The sequence below is a fragment of the Camelus ferus genome, chromosome 11 (genome assembly GCF_009834535.1).
Source record: "Camelus ferus isolate YT-003-E chromosome 11, BCGSAC_Cfer_1.0, whole genome shotgun sequence".
NCBI lineage: Eukaryota > Metazoa > Chordata > Mammalia > Artiodactyla > Camelidae > Camelus > Camelus ferus.
This window is the reverse complement of record NC_045706.1, coordinates 15,062,571-15,087,026: the sequence shown is the minus strand read 5'-3', so window position 1 is coordinate 15,087,026 and position 24,456 is coordinate 15,062,571. Positions and strand designations below refer to the sequence as shown.

The 24,456-nt window shown below is 33.7% G+C and overlaps 1 protein-coding gene across 2 annotated transcripts in view; it reads right to left on the bottom strand.

Annotated features, from left to right (window-relative positions):
- CCDC186 (coiled-coil domain containing 186) overlaps positions 1-24,456 on the bottom strand; it is a 41,269-nt gene that overhangs the window by 6,152 nt on the left and 10,661 nt on the right. Inside the window, exons 3-13 of one of the 2 annotated variants that reach the window (XM_006183493.3) lie at positions 20,740-20,866; positions 16,116-16,244; positions 12,083-12,295; positions 11,064-11,183; positions 8,532-8,636; positions 7,971-8,069; positions 7,716-7,802; positions 6,703-6,845; positions 3,418-3,673; positions 2,591-2,780; positions 1,325-1,405 (exon numbers count right to left, since the gene is read on the bottom strand). In XM_006183493.3, coding sequence (XP_006183555.1) covers positions 1,325-1,405; positions 2,591-2,780; positions 3,418-3,673; positions 6,703-6,845; positions 7,716-7,802; positions 7,971-8,069; positions 8,532-8,636; positions 11,064-11,183; positions 12,083-12,295; positions 16,116-16,244; positions 20,740-20,866 — 1,550 coding nt within the window. The remainder of the gene's footprint in view (positions 1-1,324; positions 1,406-2,590; positions 2,781-3,417; positions 3,674-6,702; positions 6,846-7,715; positions 7,803-7,970; positions 8,070-8,531; positions 8,637-11,063; positions 11,184-12,082; positions 12,296-16,115; positions 16,245-20,739; positions 20,867-24,456) is intronic. The other variant, XM_032490866.1, reaches the window with a different exon arrangement.

Genomic DNA, 24,456 nt, shown 5'->3' with positions numbered 1-24,456 from the left:
ACACATGGCATACCTGCCCTGAGTTCATGTTTCTGAATACACTGATGATGGAAGTACCAAAAAGGTCTATTATGTCTCTCAGCAACAGGATGAGGAGTAGCAACAGAGAAACAAGAAACTCAAGAAAAAGTCAGAAAAACAAGTCTGAACTGAAACCAAAATTAAACTGAGACAGACAAGGACAAAGACAGAAGACAGAATATAGCCAGTGGTTTAAGCTCTGGAGCCAGCCTCCCCAGGTCCAAATCCCATTTTCCTGCTTTCCAGCTGTGTGACTTTGGACAAGTTATTTATCTTTCTGCATCCTGGTCACTTCGTCTTAAAATGGGAGTCATAATATTATTTGCCTTACAGACAAATACCTTCATTTAAATGAATTAATATATCTGAAGTGCTTTTCCAGCCCTGTTTTGTAGATTTAAGACAAGTTATATATCTTATCCAAGGTCATACACTAATAAATGGCAGAGCTGGGAGCTAGATAACTATGTGTAATCTCAAGCCCATGTTCTTTCTACTACATCAATTTCCCACTATTTAATAGTTGATAACATTTTCCCCCTAATGTGCAACTCCTGGGAGGCAGTGTAGTGTAGAGGTATGCAGATGCTAGAGTCTGAGAGTTCTGTTACTGTGGATTTTGGGCAAGTCGTGGAACCACTCTAAACCTTAAGTTTCCCCATCTGTAAAGTGGGAATTACTTTGCATGACTGTTCTTCAAACATATCTGGAATGATATGTTTGAAGAATTTAGCATGGCTCCTGGCATTCCAAAAATGATACATATGTTGATATTTTGCTAATTATTTTCACAATGCTATCAATCATAATTTTATAGACTATTAATTTTTGCTTTAGACCACAGACATATTTACCATGAGAAAAGCAAAAAGATTAAAAATACATACGTGTATATATATCTATATATAAATCTGATACACAACGATCATTTCACTAGCTCTCAGGAGTTAAAAGTAATATAAAAGGAAAAAAAAAGACCATACTACACCAAATCTCTCTACATAGATGAACACAAATCTGAATTAAAAAATGAAAAGGGAAATTGTTGCAGGAAATAAAGAAGCTGGTAAGGAAAAAGGAGTTAAGGAGACAGATGATACAGAACCCCATGACAAACTTGAAATTTTATGTAATAATGAGAACTTAAACACATAACTGGATATATTTTTTATAATTATGTACAACTACTGCCTTTTACAATTCAAAATTAAAGAAAAATATATCAAGACTTTTTAAAACAAAAAATGCTATTTCTTTTTATAATCAATCCCCCCCAAAAATTATAAAACCATTAGTTTTTTACCTGATGAACTAGAACGACTTCCCATGCTGCTGACTTCCTTATCATAGCTTCCATTCTCAACCTGATCTAACTTTCTTCTCGCTACAGGAAGATGAAATGGATTACTTGAGACAACTATTATGACCACTTGCCCCCACTATCTCTGATTTTAATCACTAAAGTCACTTAGGCCAAAACAGCATAAACAACAGAAGAAACTTCTTAAATACATAGACAGGAAGGCTGTAAGTGTCATTCATACAAATGACATCTAGAAATGTACAGGTCAAATACAAAATACATGGAAACAACATTATGATTAACAACTGACACTGGCATCACTTAGGTACACAGAACTTAACCTTTTGGATCCTGAAAGATTTAAAAGAGCTCTTCAGTACCAGAAATTTCTCCCCAAATTTCCCTTCAATTACATCTATTAAAACACACTGAATTCTTATGGCAAATACCTGAGCATATTCATATTAAGTAAATGCTAAGTCTCTTTTATTTTATTACTATATTTCACTCTATTTTAACACAAATAAAGCAAAGGAGAATAGCAGAGAATAGGATGTCAGAATACATCTCTTATTCATCTTTGCATCCAAGCACATAGCACAGACTTTCAATAATTGTATAAATTTTTAAATGAAAGAAATTTGGGTTCCAGTTCTAGCTGCTAATTGTTGCATTCAGGTAGTTGATAACATTTCTGGGTCTCAGTTTCCCGTAAGATTAAAGGTTAGGGTTCAGTGATCTCTAAGTCAGATGTCTACCAGATGGGTGCAGGTACCTTGATGCTACATAAAATAATTCATAGATAGGGAAAAAACATTAGAACTTCTATTTATACTTATATTTAATCTGATCTTCTAAAATTTGTATTTTTCATTTTTTCTCATGTGCATAAAATAGAGTAACACATGTTTAAAATTTACAAATAGACAGCTATACATTGGAGAACAAATGCTTAAATACTTCTTACTGACAGCAGTATGTGATCAACAAGGTCTAGACACTACTGCCTCAGTAAGGTTATTTCCCCAGTTCTTACATTTTGTGGTTATGCAAATAAATGTCTTCTGGCATAGAACATGCTATAAATTATTTATGGAACTGTAAGAAGTTTAACTATTTGGTTTATGAACATTGATACATTAAAAGAACATACATCTCTCATCACTGTGGGAGCCACTGACATAAAATATTTTTTTCTAAAAATCCTTAAAGATTAAAAGAAACAAAAGCATTCAAGGACTAAGTATAGAAGAAATGTATATATACCCTGCTGAAGTTGTTTGGTAAGATCCTTGACACTAGAGGCATGTTTACGTCTTTGGGTTACTAAATCATCTTTTAGTTCTTCAACCTGGGTACTCAATGCTTTAACTTCAGTTTGTCTACGAGTGAGTTCAGCCTGCAGAGTCTGGACTTCTTCTCTTCGCAGTTCTTCCTCTTTTAACAATCTACTTTCCTAAATATTAAGTAAGATAAAGAAAAAGATACCAACTTTAATATCTGTTTCTGTTATTGCTCACACTTTAAAACCTTAAAAATATAAGCTCTTTAGTAGTAAATTCTTCTACCATCGTTCCTTACCAGGTTTTGTTTACTGAGTTCCTCAAATTCCTTATACAGTAACATAAGGGGATATGTTAATACATCTGCCATTCTATACACGCAAAACAACATGAAATACAGGACTCTGTATTTTTGGACTACAGTCTCCAACTATTTTTATGAGTAACTTGAAGACACTCTCATAACTTGAAAATACTAAACCATTTTTAAACTATAAAAATATAGAAATTTAAAATCCCTTCAAAAAATTTACAGTAATTCCAGTTAGGAATGACAAAAATCCTGGTTTCCTTACTTTCAAAAGAGAAATCCTTCTTCATAACGACGTTAGGAAGAAATTTTATTATAAATTACATAAGCTGAAAGGAAAAAAACTGACTTTTCTCACAGTATTTGAAATTATAAAAAAGTCAGTGGCAATTAAAAAAAAAGAGCTTAAATCAGCTACCACTAGGTTTATGTTTTTAGGGAAATTTAATTTGTGCTTCTTGCTCTGTTGCTTTAAAAGTTAAATATACATTTATACTTACCAAATCAGTATTTGTCTGTTTCATGTGTTCACATTGGCTTTGTAACTGACTTTCACTACAGGAAAGTTTATCAAACTGTGACTGCAAAGAATTGGATTCAGACTGAAGTTGTGCATTCTTACTAGTGAGCTTTTCTGTAAATAGTAGTAGCTCAGATTCTCTTTTCCTACTGCCTTCGATGTCTTTTTGGAGGTCATTAATCAAAGAATTAAGATTTTCCACTTCTTCCTTCAAATTTTCAATTTCTTGTTTACCTCTAAAAAACAAAGTTTATATTTAAGAAAAAAGTTAAACTATTAAGAGACATTAAATTAATGGTTTGGGAATTTTCACTGAATGAAATGATTTCTAAAGGTACTTCTATTTTTTTATTCATCCAAATATTTATTTGGATTATTATGAATGCCTAATATATGCTAGGAACTAAGAGTTGGGAATATACGTAAGAGAGATTGCCATGGCCCCTGCTTTCAAAGAGCTTTTAATCACATACTGTGATAAAACACTTTGGTTGATGAAACATCAGGAAGTGTGATAAAACATTTTTGATGATAAAAGCACAGAGTGGGTCACCTAAGCTAATGTAAGTGATGCTTAAACTAATATTTAAAGTGAGGGTTAACGAACTCTTCCTGTAAAAGGCCTAGACAGTAAACAATGTAGGCTTCCGGGGCATATGGCCTTCCTTGCAACTGATAACTCTGCCACTTTAGTGTGAAAGCAGCCACAGACAATACTTAAAGGAATGGCAGTGGCTGTGTTCCAAAAAATAGTTTACCGACAAGAAGAGACAGTGGGCTGGATTTGGCTCAGGGGCCACAGTTTGCTAATTCCTGAGCTAAGGGAAAAGTAAGCATGAGCGGCAGAACAGTATGTTCCAGGTAGAGGAAGCAGTATGTGCAAAGCTGGGAAGGGAACAAGAGAATGATCCCTTGTTGGTACTAACAAAGAGATACTCAATACTGATGAGGATAAGGACTGCACTATATCCTAACACTTAACACAGGGCTCAGCACATAGGAGACAATTATCGACATTTGTTAACCAACTACTGCTGAAACACAAGAGTGAAAAAGGAGAAGGCACAGAGGGAGAAGCAAGGTTACTAACGATCTTCCAAGCCACGTTAAGACATCAGAACTCACTAGGCAATCCTTAAGGCAATGGGAAATCACTGAAAGGTTTTCAGATTTCCTTTTTTAAAAAGATTATGCTAACCACAGCGTAGGAAATGAACTAAAGGGGAAGTAGGCAAAACAAAAAAGTTTAGAAATAAATTAGGAGTTTGAGATTTGCAGATACCAACTACTATATATAATATAAAATAGATAAACAACAAGTTTCTTCTGTATAGTACAGAGAACTATATTCAGTATCTTATAATAGCCTATAATGAAAAATAATATGAAAAGGAATATATATGTGTGTGTGTGTATGTAACTGAACCATTATGCTGTATACCAGAAACTAACACAACATTGTAAACCAATCATATTTCAATTAAAAAAAAAGAAAAACAGTTTGGAAGCTATGACAGTTTTCCAGATGAGAGTTAATAATGGCTTGGACAATGGTAGCAGCAGTGGGGATATAAAAAGCAAATGGCCTTGAAAAATATTAAAGAGTTAGCATGAACAGTATTTTGTGATTGGTTAGATGTGTGAGGGAAAGGATAGAGGAGCCAAGAATAACTCCCAGGTTCCTGGGCTGGAAAATCATGTGGCTGTCACACTCACAGCTCATCTCAGGAATATAAGAGAAGCGTAATTGAAGGCGCAACAGATGAATCAGTTCTGGATGTAAGTATGAGATATCTTTGATACTTGTGTGCCTGGAGCTCAGGGAAAAGGCTTGACAATAATAACTTGAAGGTCCTGCAACACACTATTGGAATAGTTAGGATCACCCAGGGGTATAATAAAATAAGAATAAAAGACAGCTTTATGACAGAAAGAGAAGGCTACCAAGGAGACTGAGAAAAAAAATGGCCAGAAAGTGGGGAGGAACACCAGAAGAACACAATGAAATGAAGCCAAAGGAACAGAGCATGTCAAGAAAGATTATGGGCTTAGTGGTATTCATACTGAAAATTCAAGGAAGGCTTCATCTGGGAAGTATCTGCTATATTTAAGGATGCTTTAGCAGTTCATAATTAATGTTGCAGAAGCTAGAATGAGATGGAGAGGAAAATAAGAACAAAGACCATGAATAAACAGGATGATTCTATAAAGGCATTTATTTGGTTGTGAAGGAAAAGGAGAAAGCAGATTACAGGAGTTTTGATGTTTTTAAGATCTAATAATATTTAAATGCAGAAAGGAAAAAGTCAGTAGAAAGAGGTAAGACATAAAGGATAAAGATGGAATAATTAAGACCTCGAGAAGGCAGAAGAGCATGGAATCCACAGTAGAAGTAGGTATCACAATTTGACTCAAAAAGAACAGCAGTATTTCTTCCAAAATAACAGGACTGAAGATGCAGGCAAGTTCATAGGACTGATAGCAAGAGGTTGAGAGAACTGTCACCTGACAGCTCCCACTTTTGCTATGAATTAAGAGGTAATCACCTGTCAAGAGTAAATAGCAAAGCGAGAGGGAAGATCAGAATTGAGAAGAAAGCAGTAAGGTTTGGAATAGATGCTAAGAAGATGGGGGAGAAGGCTCTGACTAAGAACATATGGTAGGACTGGAGGTGCATTAGTATTCCCAGTTGAGGTTCTAACCGTGAATTTATAGCAGCATCAATCTGGATGACAGTGCAGCCTTCTTTAGCAGCACTCAGCAGTTTGGGTATTGGTAGGATACGAAAAAGATGATGTTTGGATCCACTCTGAATCCAGGCTCTGTCAGGTAATGTCATAAGTAGAGTTTAGCTAAATGATTTTATGAGAAGTCAAGGAATAATGTCACCACCTGAACTCTAGCTACATACATGCAAAGATACAGATACAGATACATATCTACCTTTTGAAGAAAAACTAAGTACTGTGTGTAAATAACAGAATTTGAAAGCTAAGGAATGGATTAAAAAAAACTATAATCTATTCTGTCTTACAAATTACTACTGCCAACATTTAGGGAATATAAACTTTGATTTTTAGAAGCCATGATGGGAACTTTAAAGATAACCCAAAATAGCTCAAATGAAGACAGGAATTTAAATTTTCTATCTAGTAGAATGTAAAATTATTCTTATTTAATGCAATAATTGCATTTAAAAACAGAAACTTGAGATGGAATCAAAAAGCCTGTTGATTAGCACAAACAGAAGCTGCTCATTTTATACCTTTGATGCTGCTCCTGTAGCTGATCTGCAATCTTCACTTTGTCCAACAAGTTCTGAATTTCAGCTTTTTGGCGATTAATAATTTCTTTATATTTTGATAATTCATCTTCTGTTCTTAATCGTTCATCTTCTAGACATTTTACCTATCAAATAATCATAACCAAGTTAAGCTACAAACAATATTTTCTTGTTCCTTATTAACTATTTCAGATAGCAGTTATATGTTAATAATCTAAGCTGAATTCTGAAGCAATATTAATGTGAGGAAAATATAATGGGACGTTAATAGTCCTGTGTTTCAGTCTCAGATTTCTCATGATTTAGTCATGGGAGTTCTAGCATGTCACTTCATTTTTGTTGAATCTTCATTTCCTCACCTGAAAAGAGTATGTACATTCCCCACCTACCTCAAAGAACTGGCATAAAGAACAAAGAGAAGGGTGCATGAAAGGCACTTTCAAAATCAAGTGACTGCAAATGCCAGGTGGTTCCCTAAAAGTCTATTTCTAAATAAATGAATGATAATGATAATATATTCCACATTCATATTAAAAGGGATACTATTCTTAGAATAAAGACTATAAACACTGGAAAAGATTTCATAGATTGTTAGAAATTAAAACTGTATACAGACTATTAAGCATACCCAGGAGAAATGTAAAGTCTTTCTATTATTTTCTGACACTCACAGTTCTAAAGCCCATATATCTTCCCAATTAACTTGCTAATAAGACTACCTTTAGATCAGAGGCCCAAGGAGGAGTCATAGGGAGAGCAATGTGCTGTGAAACAGGAATGTTCGGCAAATATGTTAAAGGGGCTGAAATGGAAGACATTTTTAATTCTGTAAGTAAATTTTGTTGCTAGGGAATTGATATATTACTCTTCTGAATTCTTTGACTCTGGAATGCTTCTATATAGATACCCTTTCACCTACATTTTAAAAATCAGAATGAGTCCAAAATTAAAGGTACTTATCCTTCCTCTGGAGTCATGACTGAAGACTGAATTACCTTCGTTCTCAGTGTTCGTAGCTCATCCATGCCCTCCTTAAATGTCCTCTTCAGATCTTCTAGTTCCTTTATTTTGGCATGATGCATCTTTTAAAAGGTTTAAAATAAACCACAAATCATTATATGCTAAACCAGACCTAAAATGTATTCTCAGCTCCTTTCAAAAGGCCTTAAAAGCAGATGACAATACATATTTGTTATTTCTTTCCTTCTGTATTATACTATCTAGGATATACAAAGAATAGAGCTACTCACTTCTAGCTGATCAGATTTTTCCTGCATTTGTTTTTCCAGTTCTCCTTTTGTGACTCTAAGCTTGGCATCAAGTTCATTTGACTTAATTTCTTCTGACTCCTAATGGGAAGGAAATGACAAAAGTATGACAATTTTTAAAGTTTTATGCTTTGGAATGTGAAAAAGGGTTTTGCAATTAAGTTTACTAACCGTGAAATATATAGCTCATGCATCTAAAGTTGATGACTGCACTGAAAGATTTTTAGTATGTCAATTTTGCACCAACAAGAAGAGCACACTTAAGATATATAACATAATACAGAGTGGGTTTTAAGTTATGCATTTGCTTGTACTCTTCATTCTTCTGAAATTTTCTAGTATTCTTATTTGGTTAAAAACGTCTCTAATATCTCTACTTAAAGTGCTGTAAGTACTTTAACATAGGAAATAATCTGTATTTTATTTGGTTGCCTACAAAATCTATTCTACACATCAAATACTGTAGATACAAAAATTTAATGAAACAAGAGTACTGATAGTTGGCGTAATTTGTTACTAATCTATTCAAAAATTTAAGCATACCTGATATGTTTTTATCATATCCTGACAATTTTTCCGAATCTGATCTGCTTCTTCCTTTGCTTGAGTTAATTTTGTTGTTGTCTCTTTGAGTTTATCTTTGGTTTCCTGCAACGACAAAAAGACAATGTGAGAAAACAGAAAATATATATTGGGTCTGCCCCCAGTTCCTGGCACAGAGCCCCTAAAACCCTTGCAATTTTTTTAAGTTGTAAAAACACCAGGGCCATCTCTTGTTCTAATACTGGTCTTTGATTTCTATTCCTGACACAGAGCTCCTGAAACCTTCGTAATTTCCTAGATGATCAATCATGCTTATGTGATCAAGCCTCCACAAACATACAAACAAAAACCCAAAATATGAGGTTTAGAGAGCTTCCAGATTGGTGTACACATCTACACTGGGAGGGTGATGCACCTTAACTCCACGGGGACAGAAGCTCCTGAACTTGGGACCCTCCCAGGCCTCACCCTATGTATTTCTTCATCTATATCCTTTATCACATCCTTTAATAAACTTGTAAAGTGTTTCCCTGAATTCTGTGTGCCACTATGGCAAATTTTTGAACCCAAAGGAGAGGTTGTTAGAACCTCCAATCTACAGCCAGTTGGTCAGAAGCACAGGTGATAATCTGGGCTTGAGACTGGCATCTGAAGTGGGGAGAAGGGCAGATGGAGGAAGGAGGAGTCCTGTAGGATGAGCCTTTAACCTGTGGGGTCTGACACTATCTCTGCATAGATAGTGTCAGAATTGTGTTAAATTGAAGGCCATCGAACTGGTGTCACAGAGAATTGCTTGGGGGGAAAAGCCTCTAAACACTGGGGACTAGAAGTGTCAGAAGTGAAGTGTTCTGTGTAAAAGTAAAGGAGAGGCACAGGGAAAAAACCCACAATAGGGGAGAACTGGGTTTTTCCTTTACAGATGACAATAAAGTTGGCACAGTGATGTGATGAACGGTGAGAACAATGACCAGGGAGTAGGGAAAGTTCCTGTCTTAGCACTGCCACAGGAGTCAAATGCTATTCCAGTAATATCATTTTATGCTTCTGACAAGAAACTAATGTGGCTAACTGATAGTCACTAAATAAAGTTAAATCTGATAGTCTTCAGCAAAGCACTAGAAATTACTAACCTGATAAAACAAAAAGAGCAAAGTGCTTAAGCAGTTTTTTGTATGCACACGTAAAAGACAATTCTTCAGTTTATGGCCTTGGTATCTATACAGAACCTTTTCACAGATTCATGCTGCAATTTGGTTTCTGTTCCTAACCCCTCTCCTAAAATAGCAACTGAAGGTTTGTAGGGACTACTTTCTCATTAAATCCAATTGCTTTTCCTCATTTCTTATTTTTGATTTCCCTATTCCAGTTCTGATCACCCCTGACTCTTTGAATAGCCTTCCTCTGCTTCCATTACAAGACAGCATACTCCTGTTTTTTCCCACTTCATCACTGCCTTCTCTGTCTCCTTGATTGGCTAGACTTTGTGTGGTGATTGTCCAAGTACAGTGCTAACTAAACAGAGCCTGGCATGTAGCACTCACTTCATTCATTCAAAACATAGCAATTGAGAGTTCCTATGTGTCAAATACAATTTTAAATGGTTTGTAGCCCTGTGTGAGCTCCAAGGATTGTTGTTCCTACTCCTTTCTCTATAGTTTCCCAACACTCATTTGGTCATCAATAGTTAGCAAAGAACTTGAGGGAAACCCACGATTCTCTAACCTATCTTTGACCAGTATCAACACAGACCCCCTACAGTTTTCTCTGATAATATTATACATAGAAGATCAAAAGGTTAACAGTCCTACCTAATTAGAATTATTGAAAGAGATAACGAATGATTATGGTTTTAAATAATATCATCAAGCCTATTTTTTAAATTTGGAAATTGTTACAAATAACACTGTTTTTTTGTTTAAATAATATATCAGAGCTGTTTTTTTACTTCACATTCTAACATCTTCAGATTTTTATTACTGCTTATACCAGTTCAGTTAGTGCTTAAAATTATGGCATAAGGTATATAATCACCTTTATAATCACCTTTTATTATGTTAATTTTTTAATAATATGATATTCATTATGCACAATACCAATGGAATTATATTCACAATAAACAGATAAGGTAACTTTTCTTTGTTACATTCATATTTAAATAAAATTTATATTTCTTGATTTTAAGAATCTTATCACTAATATTTTTAAAAATTTCCAGTTTACTTTCAATTTTGATAACTTAGACATTCTCCCCTTCCCCTGAATCTCTGACAATGTTTAATATAAAATACAGTATACCCCAAAATGCTAAAAGAATAGTCAATTTGGGTGTTATAAACAATGAATAAGAAAACAATATTCTATTCAATTTAATATATAAATCATATAAGGAAATCTTTTTACAGTCACCAAATATTCAGGCCCAAACTATCCTACAGGAGTCATTAAATTAAGCTTTATGCCTCATTAATAACTACTATGCATTTGCTCTTAAAACTGATTCTAACAATTTTTCCACTCTATTACAGTACTCACCTTGTGTGAATCCATTTCTGCTTTTAATTTGTTTTGTGCCCACTTTACTTTAATGATGTGAGAGTTGACATCTTCCTTTAATTTGTCTATTTCTCTGATGAGTCTAGTAGTTTCACCTTCCTAAAATAACATCACTGTGTCATATTTTTCATTTGAACAATCAACCAATCACTTGTGTATCTTTTATATCACCTCAAAGAAATCAATGCAATTATACTATAATTCAGGGGCTAGCACATTATGGCCTACAAGCCATAAAACTTAAAGTTCAAATCATAAGAGGGCAGTAAAATCCTAAATCCAATTAATAGACTTAAGACTATTAATATTTATATTTTAACCTACTAGTATACTGTGAGTATAAGCCTACCTTTCTGATTCTTCTCAACTGGTTGACATTAAGGTGAAATATGAATTAAATTTGTTTTGCCAGAATTCCTGGGAACAATGACAACACTCCTGAACTAAAAGTTTAATTAATAAAAAATAACATTCATTACCAAGAAGTGATAATCTACTGGAAACAAGATCATACCACGAGGCTGCTAGTTAACATCAAGGGCTCTAAATAGCTCAGTAATTAAATCTTCTTAGGCAGCATTTAAGAAGAAAATGTCTTTCTGAAGGAAAAATATAAATTCTACTCTATGAGTAAGTGTTACATTAAGATTCTGGTCAAATTATATTTTTGGCTCAAAACCTACTCACATTTTGACACAACTATGTATATCTTTTACCAAAATAAAATCTTCCTTTGAGACACAGTCATTTCTTCAACATACAGATTTTAAAAGAAAGTTTTTTCAAAGTTCTGTCTAATAAACATGTATCAGTTGCTCACCTTTTCACAGCAAGTATTATTGTACAGTGCTGGAATTACTAGAGCATTCACATGCTTAGAAAGTAAACTAATAAAAACAACTTTATGTTTAATAGTGGTTTAACCAGGTTATGATTGATTAAATAAGAAAAAGCAAAGAGAATAAATTTCAAATAAGACACAAAATCAAAAGTTATACCTTTGTTTCATATAGCTGGTGCAACCGCCCTTTCTCCTGAGAAAGCTGCTTAATTTTGTTAGTGTTTTTCTCATTTTCTTTATTTGCATCTCTAAGTTTTTTTTCAAGTATCTCTTTTTCCTTTCGAAGGTCTAAAGATTCCTTCTCGCCTCTTACATACTTCATGACCATTGCTTCTTTTTCCTGGCGTGCCTCTTCATATTTTTTGTTGGCCTTTGAAAAAAGTATCTAGCATTAATAAAACATTTTTTCAAATTAAAATAAATAATACTTTCCTGTAATATTACCATTGTATTTTTTGGTTTTTACACAACATTTCCAGGACATGTGTCGTGGAATTTTAAAATAGAGAAATGATACAATAAATAAATTAGTATCACTAATATTTGCTTCTTCCCTTTCCTATTCCTTTTCCTTTAGCTAATTTGGTTGCTATTTTCTGTTTACTCCTTCAGATCCACTTTTCAACTCTTTCCTAGCCCTCCCTGTGCTCGGGGAAAATGCCCATCAAGGACCTTATCAACAAGTTTCTTTCCCCCAATATTTCCAGCTGGGTTTGGCAAACAGGAGGCACTAAGCTGAAGATCAGAAGGGTAGGCAGAGAAGAGATCTGGCTCCTCCAGAGTCACCACAGGTTCGCTGAAAGCCACTGCTCCTGCCAGGTGCCCTCCCTATACAACTACCTTCTCTGGGTTGTACCACCTGCACACTCTCCTCATTCCTTTAACCCAAAGAGTGATAACGGCTCCACCAGAGACCCAGGATCTTGCATTTCCCCTTGCTCGGCTCCCTAAATCTTGCCCATACCTACCTTTGTAAAGAGTCCTTTTATGAGATTCTCCCCAAATCCCCAGTTTCTGTTTTCTGCCAGGACACTGACTGCAACTGACAATTTCTAAAATCTATAATCTTAGCTCCCTCACAAAAAGTAGTAAGTTAATGAGTGATCACTGATTTCCTATATATGAAAAGCTTTCTAAAGTATGTCACATATTAATTAAAAAACACCTAATTGGATTGAGAGAAACATCTATACATATACTCATTTAAAGTTCTCTGGTAAGTATAAGCTGGTAATCCATATTCTGAAATTTCATACAATAAAAACTTCAACAGATAGCCCTTCGTTTAGGTAAATTCATAGTCTGCAAATAAAATGAAGCACATACTTATTTTGTAGAAGACAGATCTTTAAACTGTAAGGATTTTCAGTGGGTCTAGTGGTAAACTCCAACTAATCCTGTAACTGAACTGAAGTATGTATAGTGCTAGGAGAATGTGGGAAAACCTCCTATGCTCTGATGAAAAGTGCCTGACAAAAAGTTTCATGAAGTTCCAGTATTGCTGATAATCACATGTAGTAACCACCCAAAATAAGTACTTTAAAAAATCATCCAATTGGGATTTTTCCCCCATTGAAACAGCCTAGTAATTTTCAAGAGAAATTAAGGAAAACATTGGAATAGGGATGTCAGAGATCTCTGAGGATTTGACTGACAATGTGCTTGTGGACAAATGACTGAGAAAACTGATGGAACTGGCTAACAGAATTAGCTAGATTTTTGTACAATGGAATAACTGTACTTAGAAAAAGTCAACTAAGGATAATGTCAACTTTAAAAAAAAGTCCAATTTCATGAAACCAATGCTTAGATAACGTATTAGCTTTGGGAACACAATAAAGAATAGGTCGTGGTTTCAGTCCAGAAAGAGCTCACTGTATGGTGAGAACAACATACAAACAAACATTATAATATAATTTCTAGTGGATGAATGTATGAAGTCCTTTGAAAATACAAAAATACTAGTATTCCCTGGGAAGAGTTGACCTGAAGGGTGAAAGATGCCATCTATCCTTGAACTAGGAGCTATACTTGAGTTAGTCATTGGAGGTTAAGCAGGACTCAGCAGAATACAAGGGACTAGTCAAGGAAAGGAATTCAAGGTAGAGTGGTTATCATGTGCAAATGCCTAAAAGTATAAAATAGCATGATATATTTGAGGATATTAAGTCATTTCGTAGGGTTTAAATTTGGTGTGTTGAATGGAGTGGGGAGGAAGTATTTATAAAACAGAAAAAGAGATTAGATCCTGAAAGGAAGAAGGACTTCTCCTGATATGCTAATGATTTAGGATTTTATCCTATAGGAAATGGGGACCCAAAGAACAACTTATAAATCAGAACCTTTTATTACATTGTGTTTTAATAAGACAACTGGTAGTAGCATCGAAGCTTCACTGAAGTTGAAAAACAGAAAAAGGTAAACTACAATAGATGAAATAACGTGTTATGAGGTTCTTGACTACAGCAGGGAATGTGCACCAGAATGTCCTGTTACTCAGTCATCCCTGAATCAGCTGCAAAAGAACAACCTGGAGTGCTAAAAGTTCACATTTCTACATCTCCCCCAGATGATGGCAGCACCTACTTCATAGGATTGTTGGGAGTATTAAAGGAAATAATACAGTAATTATTATTTAAGCTTCTATTGAAAATCAGTCCACTATGGCACAGGTAAAGTAGGAGGAAGCATAAAAGTCTTTGGATTTGACTAATTTAAGATGTTTCTCATTAACCTGGATGAAGATAAACTTTGAGTAAGATAATCAATAGGATTCAATAGCCAGCTAAAATTAAGATAAAAATGTGTAAGCAGTCTGCTTCTCCAAGTATGGCAGATAAACCCTCTCCATTCAAAACACCAAAAACTGTGAAAAACAACAAAATTTTTTTAATGCACAGTTGAACTCACAAGAAAGTATGGGAAATCCCCAGGGCTAGAAAAATCTAAGAGGAAGCAGGAATCCAGAATGCTTTGCTAGGGCTGAAACCTTCATTTACCAACACCAGAACACGTGGGGATGAGGGAGACATGTTATAAAGTCCCTGAGAATTTATAACTAACCCTACCCTCTTGTACCTGTACATTTGAGATTCAAACTGATTCTACAAATCTGTTCTGAGAAATGGAGCAACCTCAAGTTGCAAATTTTAATTGGAGAGTGTAGACGTAATGTGCATAACGTGTGCACACTCATGCTGGGAATCTATTTCTAAATAAAACTTACCAGGTTTGGTGACCCTAAGTGAAGGGTAAACAAGTGTTTGTTTTATTATTCTTTTACCTTTTCTACAGGCTTAAAAATTCTCAAATCAAAAGGTTGAGAGGAAAAGTCAGGGGGGAAAAAGGAATGAAGCATATCCGTCAATAATTAAATGGAACAATCTTTAAAATCTACATAACAATACCCACCTCTTAGGGTTATTGTGAATATTAAGTAAGTTAATACCTGTAAAGCATTTTGAGCATGAGTTGGCATGAAGCTAAAACTCAACACACAGCTACTATTATTAACCTCACCTACACTCCTCATCATTAGAGAGGAAACAGATACATAGCAGTGACTGTATAGTATATTGCCATTTGTTTAAAAGAGGAAGGAGGATGGGAGAAAAAAAGGAAATATATATATGCTCATCCATGCAACAAACATTTTGGGAAGGATACACAGGAAATTGACATCAATGGTTGCCTCTGGGAAGGGAGGAAAAATGGGAGAAAATGTTTGGAAGAAGACGTGTTTTACTGTTGAACTGTTATCTGTGCATATTTAATATCATTTTTTAAATATAATCTCCAAATAATTTTTTTTTAAAGTTCAGCAGGTGATTCTAATGAAGCTATGTTTAGGTCCACTAAAATCAACAACTTAACATCTTATCCTCTGTATTTCCCTGCAATCAATATAAAAGGTTGAGAACTGATAGTTATGAGTTTTAAACATATAACATTTCTAATGCTCAGGGTCAGCATACTGTAAAGAACCACAGAAATAAAGGTTGAAGTTTTTTTGTAGTTAGCATGCATTTATGTACTGCTTTAGCATTTTTTTAAAAAGGTTAATTTTTATATAAATAAAATTTCCTATTCCTAATACATCACTAATATCCAAAATTGTCTAACAAGTTTAGTTTACTTTAATAAACAAAGAATCATCAGAAAGTTAATAATGATAATGACTTGAAAAATACCTGTTCCATTCGATGGGACATCTCTTTGTGTAATTGCTGAATTGCATTTTTAGCTGCAATGTCTTGAGCTACTACTTTATCTTTGGAAGCTTGAATTTCTTTATTAAGTTCCTCTATTCTTGATTCTAACTGTAAAAAAATTACTTCCAGATTATTTTTATATCCAAAACAAAGAGATCATCAATACCTCAAATAAATATAAACAAAGTAAATAAACATAAAGAATGCAATGAATATACTTCAATCACAGAAATCATAACTAAATGTTAGCAATGTTTCTACATACCATTAGAATTTAGTATCAATCTAAAGCAGATTCTGATAAGATGGATGGTAAGCTCTAGCATAATTACCAATGAAGTAACTCAAAAAATAAAGTGAATATCATGAAAGAAATTTAAATATTACATATTCACTGAATGCAAAAGAAAGCAGTAAATGAGGAATAAGGAAACAAAATATTAACATAAAGAAAGACATACAAAAAATATAGACATACAGAAAATTTTTTAATGATAAATATATTCCAACTGTCAACAATAACATTAAATGTTAAATAATTAAATAATCAAATCAAAAGGGAGAGATTGTCAGACTGGAATAAAAAAACAAGATGTCATTTACAAAGATACTTTAGATTCATTTCATAATGATAAAAGGGTCAATCCAGCAGAAAGACATGACGATTATAAATATACATGCAACTAATAACACATTGCCAAAATACACGAAACAAAAACTGACAGAAGGTGGGAAGGATATAGCTCAGTGGTAGAGTGTGTGCTTAGCACACATGAGGTCCTTGGTTCAGTCCCCAGTACCTCCATTAAAAATAAACTAATAAATAAATTAACCTAATTACCTCCTTCCCACCAAAAAAAAATTTTTTTAACTGATAGAAATGAAGAAGGAAATGCACAATTCAACAATAATAGTTGAAGACTTCAATACCTCACTTCTAGTAACAGACAGAACTAGACAGAAGATTAACAAGGAAAGAGGAGACTTGAACACAACTATGAAACAACTAGATCTAACACATCTATACAACATTCCACCCAGCAACAGTGCACATGGAATATTCTCCAGGAAGGAATATATGCTAGATCATAAAGCAAATCTCAATAAATTTAAAATATTGAAATCACATAAGGTATCTTCTTCAACAACCATAATGGAATGATACAAGAACTCTGTAACAAAGAAAGCTGAGAATTCACAAATATGTAAAAATTAAACAACATCCAAATAACCGAGGGAGAAACCATAAAAGAAATGAGAAAATAATAGGTGATGAATGAAAATAAAGATACAACATACTTATAGAATACATCTGAAGCATTGCTTAAAGGGAAATTTGTAGCTATAAACACCAATGTTAAAAAACAAGACAGATCTCAAACCAAAACTTAAACTTTCATCTTGAGATACTGGAAAAAGAAGAGCAAATGAAATCTAAAGCTGGCGAGAAGAAATATCATTAGAGAGGAAATTAATCAAATAAGGAACAGGAAAATAGAGAAAAATCAACAAAACAAAAAAAATTTTCTTTGAATCAACAAAATTGACAAACCTTTAGCTAGACTGATCCCTAGTATCAAAATGAAACAGGGATATACTGACCTTATAGAAATAAAAAGACTTATGAATGAATACTATGAGCAACTGACTTAGATGAAATGCACAATTTCTAGAAAGCCACAAACTTAACTGGCTCAAGAAGAAATAGGAAATCTGTATAGACCTACATAGGCATACCTCAGAGAGATCGTGGGTTCAGCCCAGACCACTGCAATAAAGCGAAAATTGCAATAAGGCAAGTCACACAAATTCTGTGGTTTCCCAGTGCATACTAAAGTTATGTTACATTATACTGTGGTTTACTCATTATACAACAGCGTTATGCCTAAAAAAATACATACCTTAATTAAAAATACTTCACTGCTAAAAAATGCTAATCATCATCTAACAACACAAGTTGCTACAAACCTTCAATCTGTAAAAACCACAATGTCTGTGAAGTGCAATAAAGTGAAGTATAATTTTTAAAAAGGCATGCCTGCAATAAGTAAAGAAATTAAATTACTTAAAAAAATTTAAAACTACCCTTAAAGAAAAATTCATGTCCAGATGACAACACAGGTATATTCTATCAAACATTTAAAGAATTAACACCATTCTTCACAAACTCTTCCCCCTAAAAAGAAGGAACACGTCCCAACTTATTCTATGAGGTCAAAACTACCCCACACCAAAACCAAAGACATCACAAGAAAAGAAAGCTACGAGATCATTATCTTTTATGGATACACACAGAAAAAGTCTCAACAAAATACTAGCAAACCAATTCTCCAATATATGAAAAGAATTATACACCATGATCAAAAGGGATTTATCATAGTAAAGCTAGGGTGGTTTAATATTCAGAAATTAATTAATGTAATACACCATACCAACAGAACAAAAAACACATGATCATCTCAACAAATGCAGAAAGAGCATTTGGTAAAATTCAACACTCTTTCATGATAAAAACATTCAACAAATTAAGAATAACAAAGAACAGCTTCAACCTGATAGAGAGCATCTGTGAAAAACCCACAACTAACACTGTACGTGACGGTGAAAGACTGAATGCTTCAGAAATAAGAGAAGGATATCTACTCTTGCCACTTCTACTCAACATTATATTGGAAGGTCCAGCCAGGGTAATGAGGGCAATCAGGCAGGAAATGAAATAAAAGGCACTTAGATTAGAAATGTAGAAGTAAAACTATCTGTAGATGACATAATCTTACATGTGGAAAATCCTAAGAAAATTCACAAAAAATTTTTAGAATAAACAAATTCAGCAAAGTTACAAAATATAATATAAAAAAATTACTTGTTTCTATACACTTGTGATCAACAATCAAAATAAAATTAAGAAAACAATTCCATTTACAATAGCATCAAAAAGAAAAAACTACCTAGGAATAAATTTAACAAACAAATTGCAAAATTTACTCTGAAAACTACCAAACACTTTAGAAGGAAAGAAAGATCTAAATAAAGAAGGACATCCCATGTTTGTGAACCGGAAAACTTACTGTTGTTAAGATGGCAATACTCCCCAAATCAATCTACAGATTCAATGCAATACTTAACAGAAACCCAGTTGTCTTCATTTAGAATGACAGGCTAATAGTAAAATTCATATGGAAATACAAGAAACTGAGAATAGCCAAACAATCATGGAAAAGAACAAAATTCAAGAACTCACACTTCCCAACATCAAAATTTACTGCAAAAAACAACAGAAATCATATACATGGATTATTTATACATGGACATGTACCCCAATGTTTGTAGCAGCACTGTTTACAATAGCCAACACATGGAAGTAACCTAAATGTCCATCAACAGATGAATAGAGATGAATGGATAAAGAAGATGTGGTATATTTATACAATGGAATACTACTCAGCCATAAAAACCAACAACATAACGCCATTTGCAGCAACATGGATGCTCCTGGAGAATGTCATTGTAAGTGAAGTAAGCCAGAAAGAGAAAGAAAAATACCATATGAGATCGTGCATATGTGGAATCTAAAAAAAAAAACAAACAAAGCACAAATACAAAACAGAAACAGACTGACAGACATAGAATACAAACTTGGGGTTCCCAAGGGGGCAGAGGGTGAGAAGGGATAAACAGGATTTCAAAATTGTAGAATAGATAAACAAGATTATACTGTATAGCACAGAGATATATATACACAAGATCTTATGGTAGCTCACAGAGAAAAAAATGTGACAATAAATATATATATATACATATGTTCATGTATAACTGAAGAATTGTGCTCTACACTGGAACTTAACACAACATTGTAAAATGATTATAAATCAGTAAAAAATGTTAAAAAAAAAAGATTATATTAAACTATAAAAAAAAGATGTGGTATACATACACACACACACAAAAACATACAATGGAATACTACTCAGCCATAAAAAAGGAATGAAACAATGCCATTTACAGCAACATGGCGAGATTATCATACTAAGCGCAGTAAGTCAGACAAAGACAAATATCATATGATACCACTCATATGTAGAATCTAAAAAATGATATAAATGAACCTATTTACAGAACAGAAACAGACTCAGACATGGAAAACAAACTTATGGTTACCAAAGAGGAAAGGTTGAGGAGGGATAAATCAGGAGTTTGGGATTAGTAGGTACGAACTACCACATATAAAATAAAGTCCTACTGTGCAGCAGAGGGAACTATATTCAATATTTTGTAACAATCTATAATGAAACAGTATATATGTATAACTGAATCACTATGCTGTACACCAGAAACTAACACTGTAAATCAACTATACTTCAGATTTCTATTATATATAGAATACAGTCACATCTTTCATATAAAAATACAAATTTACATTAAACAAAAAAAAAAAATCAGGCTATGATCCCCAGTTCATAAAAGAGAATGCTGCACCGACCAGACAAGCAATCTTCTGCATTTAAAATATGACTTACTTTCCAGAACCTCAATTTATACACACATTTTCAGGAATGTATTTTATAAACTGAAGTATAGTCTTTAAAGATTTTTGTTTTTTTACCTGTTTAATTGTGTTCATATGCTGCTTCTCTGTTTCTGTTCTTTTTCTTAGTTCTTCTCTTAAATTGTCTTTTTCTGAACAAATGTCTAAGATGAGTTCCTGATGCTTCTTATTTTCTTTAATTAACCTAAAAATAAAAAGGGCAGTATACGCAAAACATAATTTAAAATGGCGAAGTGGAATACAATGTGTTTGCAGATTGGGGTGTAGATACTCATGATTAATAAATGAACATTCCTAAGTAATCCTTTTATAATGATACATTATACTTTACAAAACATTCTCTCGTCAGTCAGGCTATTAACTTTTTCCTAGAAATTCATGTATTTCAAATTAAGTGAAATACAGTCAGATAAAGAAAATCACACTCTTTCAACTCTTTTAAGTCTTTAGGCATCTGATTTATGTACTTCATCTCTTCTGCTTTGGAATACCTTCAGATCAGTGTCAACTAGGGGCAATTCTTCCCCTCCAGGCATCTGTCTGCGGACATTTTAGGTAGCCACAATAGCAGTAAGGGTTACTACTGACTTCTTGTGGGTAAAGGCAGAGATGCTGCTAAACATCCTACAAAGCACAGGACAGCCCCACCATCAGCAAAGAATGATCTGCCCCCGTATGTTAACAGTGATGAGGTAGAGAAACCTTGTTTTAGATTTTAAGAATATTTTAATAACATTCTAATAGTTATAGAAGAGTAGTCAATGTAAAATAATAAAATTTTAAGTAGAAATTTCATTTTGAGTTCCCTAGAAAAATATAAAAACCTTAAAAATTACCAGCAAAAGTAATCAGAACTATAAAATAAGGTACTTAGGCTAATATTTTGGGATTGTTAATAGCATCAGCTATTACTTCTCATTTATTCCACAATTACTATTTACTAAGTTTTAAGTACATTGTTTAACATTGATGTCTATAAACTAATAAGTCTATGAAGTTATTATTTGTTTTTATGAATTTGGAAAACAAAATAAAACTGAAACCTAGAACTTACTCCAGGTCATACAGCTAGTAAGTGGTTAAATTGAGATTTGCAACCCAGGTCTACTTTTTTGCTATCTTCTCCTCTGAAGATCCCTCATTCACTCAAAAAATGTTTACTAAGTGCCTACTATGTTCCTATACTAGTCTGTATGTTGGGTCAGCAGACTGTCCCTGCCCTCATGATTCTTATATTCTAAGAGAGAAATAATAAACAATAAATAGATAATGAAATGCCAAGTAGTGATTAAGTTCTATTAAGACCACTCAAGGAGGGCAAGAGGACACAGAGTGCTCAAGCTGTGGCTGTACGTAAGGTAGTCAAGACAGACCTCTCTGAGGAGCACAGGAATGCAGTGAGGAGGAAAACCACGAAAATGTTTAGGAAAGAGAAAAATGTGTAGCATGTAAGTTTCTTCAAGCCTTTCATGGCACAGTGGTTTAACTTAGATAATTTATATAATTGGGTATACACTTAATTTGTTCCAGAAAACTACCTGAAACACAAGAACCCTGGCTGTAATCCTGGCTCCCTCCCTGTGAACAGCAGCAAGCCCTCAAATTGTTATTTTTAAATGCCAAATGCACATCCCACACTCAAATAACTGTTCTTAATTAAGAATTATGGTTGGGACGTTGGACAATAATATTGATGTCAGAAAATAGGGGAATGGATGTCTAAACAGAGACATCTGGAAACAGATGCATTCATGAAAATTTAAGCCAAAGGAACTGAAAGGCAGTTTTCTTTACAGAAAACGAAGTCAAAAGAAAAAATATGGGCTGTTTTAGAGCTAACCTGTGTCACAAAAAATTAACTTAGATTTAAATTACAATATTTGACATTTTTATAATGTCTTAATGTCCTCAAAACCACCTCATCAGGTAAGCATGGTACCCCTTATAAAGGTGAGACCTTTGTCTCAGAGAGGTTAATTTAATCAAGGAAACAGCAGGTTAAGTGGCAGCGGGACTCTTTCAACTCCCTGCTCCTGAGCAGAACTATGCTTACCCCTTTCTGCATGCTGCCACTGTTCTGACAGGATGGAGCAAAAAAGAGGAATTAACTTTCTGTTCTTAATGTTTTTAGATAAATTTTAACAAGTATAACTTGTTTATTTCAGATAACCCAAAAAATCCACTGAAACCAAAGTGGGTTCAGATTTTAACTTTGCCATTTACTAGTACATGACCTTGAGCAAGTTATTTAATCTCTATGTGCTTCAGATACCTCATCTGTAAAATGGGAAAAGAATAGTTCAGCATACCACGTATAGCTGTTGTGAGGATTTCATGAGTTGTACATGTAAAGTGCCAGGCACATAATTTAACAGCACATAAGTTTTCCTGCTATTACTATTAAATCTATAATTTACAAGAGAGTCACTTGTAAGACTCCAAATCTAAGTAAAGAATGAAAATGTAGAAGGGATAACCTCAAAGGGAAGGTCTAAAAGATAGGTACAGATGGCAGGAAAATAAGGAAGTTACCCCAAAAAGCAAGAATGGCAGAAACACTGATGGTTCAAGTATAAAATCATAGCTTTTTCTTAATAGCACCACTCTGGTCAAGTTATGAGCAGGAGTAACTCACTGCCATTAGTTTTGGGGTAGTATTAAGAAAAGGTCTTCAAGACAGGCACATGTAGAATAGATAAACAAGATTATAATGTATAGCACAGGGAAATATATACAAGATCTTGTGGTAGCTCACAGTGAAAAAAAAATGTGACAATGAATATACGTATGTTCACATATAACTGAAAAATTGTGCTCTACACTGGAATTTGACACAACATTGTAAAATGACTATAACTCAATAAAAAAAATGTAAAAAAAGAAAGGTTTTCAAGTCTCAAGAGATATCTGTACACTCATGTTCACAGCAACATAATTCACAATAGCCAAAAGGCAGAAGCAACCCGAATGTCCACTGATGAATGGATGGATAAACAAAATGTGTTATATACATACAATGGAGTACTACTGAGCTTTAAAAAGCAAGGATCTCTGACACATGCTACAATATAGATGAACCGTAAGGACATCTGCTAAGTGAAATAAGCCAGTCACAAAAAGGCAAATACTGTATGATTTCATTTATATGAAGTAACAAGAGTAGTCAAATTCTTAGAAAAAGAAAGTCGAATGGTGGTTACGAGGGAATGGGGCAGGGGGAAATAGGGAGTTGTTCTTTAGTGGGTATAGAGTTTCAGATTTTTAAAATGAAAAAGCTATGGAGACTGGTTGCACAACAATGTGAATATACTTAACACTAAAACTGTACAATGAAAAATGGTTAAGATGGTAAATTTTATGTTCTGTGTATTTTATCACCATTTAAAATAAAAATAAAAAACAGAAAAAGAGAAGGGCTCTGGGTGCTTAGATTAAAATTCATTAGATAAATCAATGAAGGGTGAGCAAGTCTGCAGAAGACTGATCCACTGATAATGTGAGAGTAAAGACTCTAGCATTAAAAGTCAATTACATATCCAGCAATATTTGAATTATGGTGTATTTTCTTCTGTCATCTTCCTCTGGTAAAAAAGAGAATCAGTTTGTATTTTAGCCGAGGGTAGCATGCTTTATTTTCCTTTCTTAATGGTTATAAGAGTACCTAAACATATGCATCACCTACATATATAAGTCTAGAATAAGAACACAGGATGATATAATACTACTAGGAAAAGACAAAATGAAATTAAATTATCATTAAAATAGAAATTAACT